The sequence below is a fragment of the Mastacembelus armatus genome, chromosome 8 (genome assembly GCF_900324485.2).
Source record: "Mastacembelus armatus chromosome 8, fMasArm1.2, whole genome shotgun sequence".
Lineage (NCBI taxonomy): Eukaryota > Metazoa > Chordata > Actinopteri > Synbranchiformes > Mastacembelidae > Mastacembelus > Mastacembelus armatus.
Genome location: NC_046640.1, coordinates 21,661,378 through 21,674,084, shown reverse-complemented (window position 1 = coordinate 21,674,084; position 12,707 = coordinate 21,661,378). Strand labels below are relative to the sequence as shown.

Here is a 12,707-nt window from a genome sequence, read left to right as displayed (position 1 = left end):
CTCCACTTTCCTCCCACATACTTGCTAATGAATTCCTTTGCTATCTTCATGCAGAGATAACAAAGCAACATTCAGGCCACAGAGTGCAGACTCAGTTGGTCTTATCAGGTCTCAGAAACCCATGCCCAGCACTGCCATGTCACCAGACTGCAAGGCGTCAGCTGGGAGTTAACAGTAGCTGCTGCTGCTGCTGCTGCTGATGTGGATGTTTAAGCACAGTGAGAGAGGCGGGGGGGGGGGGCAGGTTACATGGGTGCTGACATGTGGTCCTGATAAGGCCTCAGTCATCAAATGATCAGGGCCAGATAGAAATTCCCACGGCGTGAGCTGCGACTGCCGCTGGGCTGACAGATTGTTTCACAGGCTGTTAAGTGACCCCCCGACATAATAGGGGGTCCGTCTCGAGAGGTGCCGTGCGCCAGTTTGAAATTGAGATGCTATCTTTGAAATTGGTTGTCAGAAAAATCTGCCACCATCAAACCGATAAAACGCAACTAAACAGGCAGCTCAGAGAGAGAAAACATGTGAGGAGCTATTTCAGAGTCAGGTCTGACTAGGACACAGCTCTCACCAGAGTGTGAAATGTCTTTTTTACACCTGTGCTGCAGTATTCTTCCACAGAGTGCTCAGTTTATTAGGTACACCCAGCTGAAACCCTACAGCGCTGCAGTAAATCTGTTCGTTCAGCTGGGAGATCAGGTTGGAGGTTGTGCTGCTGTTGATTTTCATTACACTGACAATAAACAGGACCAGCAGACTGGATCCAGGCCTAATCAGTCAGGCACATGGGCAAAGGCAGCAGTACTCTCTGCAGTTCCACAATAAAAGGAGAAAAACGTAATATGTTCTGCAGCGAGGTTCTGTTGCATATCACAGGGGGAGTGTGTCGGTGCCACGGGGACAATTAAAAGTCCAATCCTATCACGCCGCCACCTCAGTGTTCTGTAATTGACTTGTGAGATTTAGATAAATGACAAAGATACAGCATGAGGCTGAATAGTGAGCAGCACAGTCCGCAGGGGGACTAGAAAATCAGCTGCTTCAAAAGGACCATTTTCTTTACACAGCGGAGAAAAACCAGTGATACCAGCGTATTTGATGGAAATGCACCAGGGGTCCAGACTGGTGGGAGTCAAAACTTTAAAGGGATAACAGCAGCTTCCTGAGTTCTGACCTGGGCCGATGCAACGTGGCTCCACATGGTGGACCAGCAGTTTCTACAGATAATCCTGGTGCAGCGTCTCACCTGGTCTGACCTTCTGGTTTTCAGTGCGAGGTTGCGTAAAGGTCGCGTGGCTTCATTTTTCAAACATTTGTGTTTTTGTTCTCTTTGGGCTTTGGCATCAAAACACATCATGCTGAAGGGGCAGGATTTGAAGTGACTTCATATTTTAGTGGTACTCATATAAAAGCACCAGGAACCAGCTGTGTAACATCTCTACCCTCACAGGTACGTTCTCACCAGGTGTACTGACCCTCTGCCCCCCCCGTCCAGCACAGTGTACAGCTTCTGTCCACACAGCATTCACTTACAGCCCTCGGGTCAGGCTGAGTCCATGCTCCCATGTCTGGGCACTTAGCAGGTCCACACAAGTGCACCCCAGCCTGAGGGACCAGCCATGGGGGGGGGGGATAATGGGCTGTGTTACTGGGACTATTTATAGACGTGGAGGGAAACTGTCCATTATTCATCAGCTCTCTGTATGTCAGCTGTGTCTACTACATTACCCAGTAACACTCAGTCTCCTGCATGTTAATCGATAAAGACACACATGCGGCGTCTCTCCGCCCACCTGGGATCGCGCTGCCTCTCCTGCCGTGGTGCTTCCTTTGCTACGGGGGTTTATCTGCTGTTGGGGCTGGTTCTCAGTCACTCTGCTTTAGTGCTTCCTCCAGCAGCAGCGTGTCCATCCCCCGTGTGTGTTTCCACGGCTTGTTTAAATTATTCACATCAGGGCCATTACTGAGAATACTCCCCCCCTTTATGATCGACCTCCCCCTCAGCCCTAAAAGCCCATCAGGATGAGGCAGGTGGTCTAGTGAGGAAGGGGATTTGGAGGGGGGACACAGAGGAGTGAGAGTGCCTGAGTTCCTTTACACTGGATCTGCTTGCAGAGAATCACTTCCAGCTACATCTTTTGGGTGAATTATTGAAAGCCTCCCCGAGGGGACGGAGTGCACCGTAAATCTGTGTGATTTCAGGCTTTCATGCTGAAGTATGGATGACCGCGAGTCAACAGTCTCGGTTTTGACAGAGACTCGGCAGTGAGCCGCTCATCTGTGCATCTGCATCCTCTCTGCTGAAACGGATCCCGAGTAAACGCAGAGCCGTTTCCACTGCTGCCAAATCTCTGTTTAATAACATCACTCTCACCGCACGAAAGTCCTCCGAGCAAAATAAAATGATTTCTTGGTGGATAACAGCACAAGCATTTGTTTTCACCGCTCTAATTTAATGAGTGTGGTCCTGGTTTTCATATTCACTTTGATATTTAGGGGGAAATGAACGTGTAATGTTCTGTGGAGAACCCATCTTTGTTTGTCAGTATGAACAAGTCCATCTGTGGGTGGGTGTACGTCTACATGTTCAGCTTCACCTGTGCTAATAGTCACATTAATGCGTGAGCGTGAAATTTATAGTTTGAGACGCTGCTGATCATTGAGGGAGGTTTTAGTGTCATGGTTCCACTGGGGTTCCAAAGAGCTCTGCACATAGATCATAAACATAGACATTTAAAATCAGGAATCTGCTTGAAAAATCAGCATAATCTCCCTTTAATGTAGTAACTTGCACGAGAACAATATTATGACTCGTTTGGTTTCTGCTCTCTGTGAAGCTGATTGAGGCTGGTTACCTGCTCTGCAGCCTCACATTCAGGAATCATGTGGGAACATTCCCAAGTTGGAAAACTGAACATTGTTCCTGTTGTTCCCATTGGTCCTCTAAACTGGCATTATGGATTGATAATTACTGCTGCGTCTCCTCAGGCAGACTCAAATTAACTCAAGAGAAGTCTGCTCAAATTATCTCTACAAACTGTTCAAATCTCTCCCGTCCACTTCGCCTGTAGGGGGCCCAGCAGGGCGAGGAGTCAATACTACAGCATTTCAGCGCCTCCATCTTCTCAGACAAAGACTCTTCTCGCTTTGATTTGTGCTGCTGAGACTTTTAACTGGTGAATGTTTAACTTTTTAAGTAATTACCCCCATGTTGTGTCTCTGGGAACTCCAAACACACACAAAAGCACGTGGCAACCTTGTTTGTCTTAATGTGAGAGCTCTCCATAATGAGCAAATGTTTCCTGGGCTGGGTTCCCTGCAGAGCGTGAGCACAGGTTAGACCTTTAACGGCTCTTTAAGCCGCTGGTGATGCATAATGTTGTCTGGAGCAGTAGGAACCTTTTCTCAAGAACGGCCTAAACTATATTTAAGTTAATTTCTGACTTACATCTGTGGGCGGCTTAAGGCTTTCAGCCAGCCAACACAGACCTGGGTCGGAGGTGAGGGAGGACCTCGGACACAGAGCGGTCACGTTCGGGACGGTCCCTCCAAGCTGCTTTTCCAGCTGGGTGACTCTGAGCCACAGGAAGCTTTCAGCTTGGCAGCACAGACAGAACGAAAGACAGAGAAGAGAGGAACACCACAGAACAGGAAGTACACAAAAACCAGGCCCGACAGGAGCAGCAGCAGCAGCAGCAGCACCCGGCCGTGGTTTCAGACCTGCACTTCCAGGCGTGTCCTGCGGGGACATGAGAAATCTTGGAGGAGGATCAGGACCGAGACCAAACGGTACAGACCTGCTTACTACAGAAACAGTGATTTCCAGTACAGCAAAACAACTAGTGGATTTATTAAGTGATTGTGATCATTTTTCATGTTTAGAAGACAAATATTTCCTATATTTCTATCTCAAATATAAGGATTCTCCGCTTTTGCTTTAAAATATGTAAATAATTATAATTGTTTTATAATCTACTGGAGTGTGAAAGTGTCACCTTGGGCTCTGAGTAACTGTGACAGACATTTCTCACTATGTCCAGTCTGAGTTTGGCCTTGTTTTATAAAAACAGGTCCCTGCTTGTCCAGACACATTTTGCAAACAGCCTCGTTCCAGCGTTTCTACAGTGATTTCTCCTCTCTGACTGTCACTGCTGCTCACTGTTCCCCACCTCTCCTGCTCTGTGCTCGGGCTGCACAACAAGTGTCTCTTTATTCCTGGAGCTTACAAAGAGACACATTCATGCAGCGGCAGGAGAGGGAGAGGGAGAGGGAGAGGGAGAGGGAGAGGGAGAGGGAGCTTCACACTTGCACTGTGTCTCCTAAGTGACAAACCATCAACACCCAAAGAGAGAATGTACGACGCCACAGTCAGAGCCATGGGAGGCAAAGCTAAATGTTGAGTGTGTAGTGTGTGTCTGCAGGATTGCGAGCTGTCGCCCTCCATTACAAATACTAAATACTTCGGCTCCAGCTACTCTGATGCTCAGTGGTTGCGACTGCACATCCAGCCCGAGGGGACTGTGGACGGAGGGGGGCAGGTCCCTGGCTCCCCTGTGCTAAGTGGTAACCAACAAAACAATGTGCACAGGCTCCTGAATTAGCAGCAGGAGAGGAAGGAGCTTGCTGACTCCTTTGCTGTGCGAGGGGACGTGTGTGGACTGGTAAACGGGGCAGACGCCTCCCATCAGCCTGGCTGTGACCCTGGATGACTCTGCCAGCCAGCACCATCAGAGCTCCAGTCGGGCAGCGGCAGCAGAGATTAACACCGAGGTGAACCAACAAACACACAAGCAAACAGAAAGCGATGAGGCCGGACGGCTTCTTGATTTAGACACTTTTCTCTCGCTTGCCCTCCTCCTGCCAGCAGACAGGCCCCCTCTGCCCTTCACGAGCCTCCTTTCTGGGTGGAGCAGCGATAGCAGCCTGCATACCACCACTTCACCGAGGTACTTAGAGGACGGAGCAGAGAAAAAGGCGCTGTGATTCATGGGCCAGCAGAATTCCTTCGCTCCTATTTCAAATACAGAGCAGAGCATGTCTGACTGCATGTTTCCTCACTGATAAAACTGAAAACCATGACGAGGAAGAAGGTCTGGACAAACATAAGAGACGACTGTCAGCAGAGATTTTCTGCTCTGGACAGAGGCCACAGTGCTGCTCCCTCCACCTCTCTCTGTCTCCAGTGGATATTTATTCACATGCAGCAGTTTATATTACAGCAGCATATTATTATTTTATTACAGCAGCATATTATTATTATATTACAGCAGCATGTTCTTCTGGAACAATCCCTAATTAAAGTTTTCACTACCCCATTAAACGAGAGAATGAAGTGACGTCCAAAAGCACCCTCATCCAAATGTACTTGAAGTATCCAAAGTAAAAGTACTCATTGTGCAGAATGGCCCGTTTCACATGAATGGATCTGATATTATTGGATTCTAATTATTGATGATTATTGTGTTGATCACTTTAATGTTGGAGCTGGTGAAGGTGGAGCTATGAGCCCACCGGGGATCAATAAAGTTTGATGATCAGTCTGTATTTTGTTGGATCCAGGAACTAAAGTTATCAGATAAATGTAGAGCAGGAAAAAGTCCAAGGTTTGACTCTGACATGTAGTGAAGTCCAAGGATGAAGTAGTACAACATGGAAATACTCAGACGAAGTACAAATACCTCAGAACTGGACTGAAGTGCAGTACTTGAATAAAATGTAGTTACTTTCCACCACTGGGAATCAGGGGGCTGTTTTTCACCTCAGCTCGGGTGTTAACGAGGTGCAGCGACATTCTCCCTGAGGTGCTGCAGACTCACCATGACAGACCTTATCAGCAGCTCTGCAGTCCTGACCTCCTGTCATGTCCTCTGCAGACATATGTGCACCCAGAGACACAGTCCAGACCAGGACAGCCCTCCCCTCCCCATCCTCACCCCAACTTGAATTAAACGTCAGGACATGGACATTTAGTTCAGGTTGTATCAGAGAGTTATGTTTGAAGAACGGTACATTTGGTGGAGCTGTAACTGATACGGGGACATGGAGTCCTTGGTCGAATCAGGCTCAGCAGAGTGAGAAAGAAAAACTCCTTTTATGTGAACCACATAAAGTTGTCCTGAGCACAGCAGGTGTCGCTGGAGTTTTTTCCCCCTCTCAGGTCAGACACACAGTGATTTCTGTCTCGTTGAATCTCTCACATGCTAATGGGAGGATTGAGCAGAAGAACTGCAAAGGAGATGGGATTACATCCACAGACTCACAAGCACTTTCAGCCTGACCTTGGTTTGTAATGCTATTCTGTGCTGACAGTGCACTGCCTGAAACACTGAATACGAGAGAAAGCTACACGTCAGTAACAACTGTTTCACAGAAAAAGCGTGAAATTATGTAAAATACATTCAAGACATCAGGGTGCAAGACTCCCTGATCCCGGCGTCTCCCAATTCTCCCGATGATGATCCAACAGAATAAATGGCCGCAGGCTGGGCCTCAGGAAACCAGGGTCACTGAGTCTGACAGGATTTATTTGGAATGACTCACCAACACAAGTGCAGCATGTCTCATAAATTATGCCACTGGTTATCACCCTGATAAATCTCTTAAAAAGACGGACGTCTATTTCAAAAGTGAAAACCTGGTTTTAATAATACATGAAAACTCTGTGTTAATGGCTCACGGCAGAGCAGTTCAAAGTTCCATTCGAGGAGTATCGGGATGCACCGTTGCCCGCAGGCCTGCCCCGAGGACGAGACGCTCTGAGACAAAGTCAAAGACCAAATCACCGCTTTGGCCAAAGGCAATGCATTAGACGCAGAGCGAGGCTGCACGCCTCACACTGCTGTGAGAACTGCAGAGCAGATTCTGAGAGCTGGAGGTTGAAGTGAAGAGCTAACGGTGCTGTCTGTGGGATTATCAGAAAACCTCTGGACACCCTTATCAGCCCGGTTCACACCTTCAGCCTTGATAAGAAACAGCACAAACACAGAAACGTACCACTGGCAAAGGAAATCACCTGATGTTGTGTGTGTGTGTGTGTGTGTGTGTGTGTGTGTGTTAGCTCCATTGGTAACTGCACTGCTGCATGTGATGGATGTTATCACAGCCTCATGAATATACGGCCTGAAAATGCATCAACCAAAAACTGAAGTTGAAGAATAAAATCCCTTTAGAAAAATTCATAAGACGACAGACCAGACCAGACCAGACCAGACCAGACCAGACCGGATAATCTACAAAAACCTTAAGGTGCAACCATGAACAACTACTGTCAAATGTAAAATGAAAATGTGTTTAAAAACATGTAGAGGAGAAGCTTCTCCAAACAGCAGGAAAAGGGGATCGACTGGTCTGAGACACTAACCTGTTCAAAAAGAATTTAGTTTCACGTTAGTAAACGCGTCTTGAGTGTGAGCTAAGTCATAAAAATGATAGTCGGCCTGATTCTTACCTTTCCTGGAGCTTTGGGCTTGTTGTTGTTATTGTGCGAGGCCAGGCCGATGTCTTCATGGACGTGGTCCAGCAGCCACAGGAGGAACTCCAGGGCGTCGTGTTGGGAATTACCACGAAACTGTGATCCATACTTGGACACTACAGTCTGCAGAGGGAAAACAGACGTGATGATGTGTGTGGCTGTTAGAAACCTTTGGAAACCCAAGAATATATTTGCCCGTCCAGATGATCCCCTATGTTACTTCACTGTAAAATAAAAACACATCCCTGTCACACAAAATGCGAACGTCAAGCAGGGTTTGACAGTCCGACTGTGATTGTTGGCAGCACCGGGGCTCCTGGATGGGCAGCTCGGCCCGGGCCTTCTCCACACAGTGCTGATCAGAGGAATCCTGATATTGCAAATTTGCACTCTTCATGCTCCCCTCGTCTGCACCCGGCCCTCGAGTCGACAGATGCAGAGTCATTTCAGAGTGTGGATGTGCAAAATCTGCCTTTGTCTAAGGCCTGAATCAACACGCGTGTTAATAATAAGAGTTTCCCTCTTCATCTGAAGGTTTTTCCCTAAAGCTCAGCTGCAGACTACTTTGACTCTCACACACTATAATGTGACTTTAATGGGAATGGCACTTGACTCTATCAGGCAGGAATTAACTACATGCAGCGGCAGCCTGGAGAAACAGGCGGCGATAAGAGATTAGAGGGAATAGACGACCGTAACCGCTGCTTCATAATCCACCAGCATGTCATACGGCTGCTACACCTTAACGTGACGTAGGACACTTTGAAACTAGGAGGCTGAGACTGAAGCAGACCTGACTGAACCACCAGCATGTCAGAGTCTGAGCTGCTGTTGCTGCTGATTAGCTGAGAAAACTAAATAACTACTTGAAGATAAGATAAACAAGCATTTAGTGGCTGCGTTGGACGTGTTTCCACTCACACGTATGATTTAAATACTGAACAGCTTTGGCCTCTGCACTGTGAGACTGAAGAGCTGTCATATCTGACACGACGCCAAGTGTTTCTACATCACGCTGGTTGGAGACAATCCGGTGTTTGTTAAAACCCTCAGGCTTGTTTTGAAGAAACGCGATCGACAGCCGTGGACACGCAACGAGCCAGAGCTGCCGTGCAGCCGCCCATTACAGCGGAGCAGTAATTACCTGCTGCTCTCTGAAGGTGCCAATTGTCTCTCGGTGACATCAGGGCTGCAGGAAAGTGTGTAACCATCCAACTTCAAGACAAAACAGGAAAACGCGACATCCATCTGCCCCTTACACTGATCAGCTGGTTTGAAATACTGCAACATGTTGTTAAAAAACTATTTCAACTCTTGCTCCAACAGCATTTAACTCTGTTACTTCTTCTTCAGGACTGTTTAGCTTCATCTGCCTGCTGGTTTTATTTTTATTCAGACACCATCTCAGTTGGTTTACTCCGTATTATTCCAGATGTTTACTTTTAGTTCTCTAACAACACATCTGAATTCCCCCAAACAGCAACTTAGATAATCATTGGAAATAACCAGGGATGGTAAATATTGACACATACCCGAGAGGCCCAGTGTCGTCACAACATGTATTTCAGCTGAACAGGTCCACTGATATGGAGGAGGATAAATTCCTGTCGTGCTCTCCCTCACTCCCCTTCTTTCTCAGGCGTCTCATGTTCTGGAAACCACTAAATTAGCTGTTGAGTAACTGTTTGAGTTTCAGGCTTTGTCCCTGACCAGGCCTCTCTGTGCAAACACACCATCCTTCCAGGGGGGAATCAGAAAACACACGAGAACGGCCCGGATCAAAAGCCTTCAGCTGCAGAGGCAGAGTCACATCTGTGAGGGTGGAAGCTCAGGAACCGCTGACAGTGAGAAATATCAGAAAGCAGCACGAGACGCTTCATCTTTAGAGAACATCTATAAAAGCTGCCTCCTTCCTTTCACCTTTGCCGTCCCACAGGCCAGGTGGTACAGGAATGTGGCGGAGAGCCAGGTATTCAGCAGGACCGTGTTCTGTTTTTTCTCCCGACTGGGACTCTGCAGCCGACAGACCTGCCAGGAGGCCGCTGCTGAATCCAACCACGATGATTCTACATTTACAGGGGAGCTGCACATGAACAGCTTTAGAATAAAAACGCTGGTACATCTGTCAGACATGAAGATAGGCAGTGTCTTTAAAGTACCTGTCAATCCGGCTGCCGACGCCTGCAAAGACTGATAAGCAGCTCCCAAAATAACAGATTAATCGAGCCATTTAAACAAAGACCAAACCTTTTCTGTTTGGACTTCCCGGAACTGGGAGCTAATTTAGCCTCAGAGGCCCGAGCCTCGGAGCGATCTGATTATTTTATAATGCCTCCCTCCAGGCAGCTGCGGTATTACTCAACAGGCAATTTCAGAAGGTCTAGTGTGCATGAACCCTGGACCTTGTACGGCCACAAACCGCAGCGAAGCAGCACAGCGGCGTGTGTGTGTGCGTGTTTTCAGACAGGAAACATCTCATCACATACAACAGGGAGTGTTTAGTGTTTTTCTTTTAATCTTGGCATAATGTTTCCACGCTCTGATTGTTGTCTGGAAAACACCAGACTCCCACGAGAGACGAGGGAAATCGGAGTGTGGAGTCGGGGGGTTTTATTGGCAGGAAGAGGTGCAGCTGACAGAATTTATTTTAACAGGCTGGTTTATCAGAAACAGGTGAATCGATGTTAAACTGATTCAGACTGGATTTCATACTCAGCAAACAACAGGCTCTTGGCTGCGCTGTTACATTTGTGCCTCTGCAGTTTGGGTCAAGATGTTCCAGCAGCCAAACTCGCACCATTTTCCTGCAGAGTAATTAGCACATCCAAGAATAGATCCATTGTTGGAGTTTCTTTGTTCACTGCTCTATATTATCTGTTCTTGCCTTGGACTACGGCTCAGAGAAATCCACAGCAAAGAGCTAAATGCAGATAAAGTATGGCCCCATTCTTTCTTTGGCATGGGCAGAGCAGGGAAGCCTGAGGGTCTCCTGATAGGACTCTGTCACAGCCACCATTTCTTAACTCATCTCCTTCCTGTGCAGAATAACGCACAGCGGAGCATCCACCTGGACCACTCAGCCTGTGACAGGTGCACAGCAATCAGCCAATGAGCTGCATGATGATGAGCTTAAACTCATCACAGCCACTGTGGAGTGAAGCTTTGATTTTAGGGTTTAATGTCAGGGCACAGTAATGGGGACCTGCAGCAGCAGCAGCAGCCTCACTGTCACCTCACAGGCCTGGAGTGACAGCTCTGAGTGCTGGGCCTGGTCTCTGGGAACAGACCGGTAAGATCTGTGACACCTCTGGTCTGTGGTGGTGTTTATGGCGCAGCGGCTGTGATTACGTCTGACTGCAGATTAAGGAACTAACCATTTTAAAGTAGGTGTTAAAGTGAATGACAAGCACTGGAACTGTGTGGTGGTCTCAGGGTACCTTAAAGTCCACAGACAGCTGCGGGGTGTAGTCCAGAGTCCACAGAGCTCTGACGAGCGAAGCCAACTGCTCCGTCACTTCTCCCCGGTCACCCCTCGTCTCCCCACCGTCCACCACCCCGTTTATTCCGGACTGACTCAGGTCCAGCTTGTACCGCTCCAGCCCCAGGTACTCTGCGAGCAGGTCGGTGTTGCTCAGGCACTGGACCACGGCGTTCATGAAGCAGGTGTTCCCGTGGTTTTTCAGCCCCAGAACGCCTGGGATTTTGTCTCCGTATTGGCACAGTAGTTTTTCTCTGCCCGTGCTCCAAGTGTTTTTCGCCACTCGCTCCCATGACACCTGTACATCCTCCCTGTGGATTCCTGAGCTGGCGCTGAGGGTGCAAGGTGCGCCATTCCGAAAACCCCCGTCGTCGTCTTCCGCGTCCTGCGCGTCAGGGTCTCCAAAGTGGGTGAAAGTGCCCAAAGTTCTGATGATTCTGTTCATAAAACTCCCCACAGACTTCAGCGATTTCTTTCGGAAAAGCTTCCCAGATTTCGGCTTCTTCTCCCCCCTGCGCGTCTCCTCCTTCGATGTCGGCATTTCCTCCTTGGCTCTGCTGCGCTTCTCCATGGCTCTACTCCCTCGCAGGTCTATTCTCAGACTGATAACTGTGTGAATTCCGACGCCGGCCCGTCACTTCTTTGCCAGTGTCCTCTGTCCGGGGAGCAGAGGGGAGAGCGCACGGTGACACCATCGTGGAGCCAGGAGGCACAACAACAGCACACTGTTATCCCGCCCTGCGCTGACAGAACACCTTCCTCGTCCATCCAGCACTTACTCGACCCGTTCATCATCAGCCCGACGCCGCTGTCACAAGCAGCATCCCGTCATGCCCCGCTCCGCTGAGCCGCTCCGGCCGCAGCACTGCGCGCTCCCTCCCATCGCTCCCAGCTTCGCCTGCTGGAGGACTGCGCCCTCCCACTCCCCACTCACGGAGGCAGGAGGGGCGGACTCCAGTACGGGAAAATGGTCCAAACGGCTCCAATATCACATTATTAGATTCATTATACTGATCCATAACCGTGTTCTGCAGTTGTTCTGTTCTATTTAGGACTTGACTCCAATTGTTTGGTGAAATATTGGATTGTTTTTTTTTTCCACTTTACGCGATACTTTAATTTTACTTTCAGACATTTAATCAACACCGTAGGTTTGTAGATCTACGGTGGCCGTAAGGTGAGAAACACAAACTTTCACAAAATGACTCTGGGTTCTGTCCAATCACAAACGAGAACCAACATTTTCACCTTCAAATGTAGTTTTGTGAAATGTTGTTACACTTTAGGGCCACCGCATAATGTTTCAAAGGTGTCAAAGGTCAGAAGCCAAACCAACTTAACACTGAATCATAAACGCTTCTTATGTTTTAATATGTCAAACAAATGAAAAGAACAATGTTTTATATGATAAACTATAAATAAAGTATATGAGTCAATATGTTGAGTCACAGGACGTCTGAAGCAGGAATCACGTTAATGATCACAAAGGTCACTGTGAGGTCGTCCTCGTGCACCAGGCGTCACCCGGGACCTTCTCGTCACTGTGGTTTTGCTCTTCTCCCGTAGAGAAATGGGACCTAATTGAGTCGACTGTCTAATTTAGTGAGTCCTGCCAGCTCAGGATAAAACGAGAGCATTAGTTGTGCGTTAGTGACCCCAGCAGCCTACAGAGAAGCTTCATTAGCTCAGCCTGGGAAGGCATTAATCACAGGTCACGCTGCCCTGGGTTGTTGCTCTCATTCCTAAACCATGAAGTAC

The 12,707-nt window shown here is 48.2% G+C and overlaps 1 protein-coding gene across 1 annotated transcript in view; it reads right to left on the bottom strand.

The window, feature by feature from the left end:
• The window catches only part of usp43b (ubiquitin specific peptidase 43b), a 41,920-nt gene extending 30,104 nt beyond the window's left edge, over positions 1–11,816 (bottom strand). Inside the window, exons 1-2 of the mRNA XM_026325752.1 lie at positions 10,909–11,816; positions 7,448–7,594 (exon numbers count right to left, since the gene is read on the bottom strand). Coding sequence (XP_026181537.1) covers positions 7,448–7,594; positions 10,909–11,520 — 759 coding nt within the window. The 5' untranslated portion in view covers positions 11,521–11,816. The remainder of the gene's footprint in view (positions 1–7,447; positions 7,595–10,908) is intronic.
• Between the last annotated feature and the right edge of the window lie 891 nt (positions 11,817–12,707).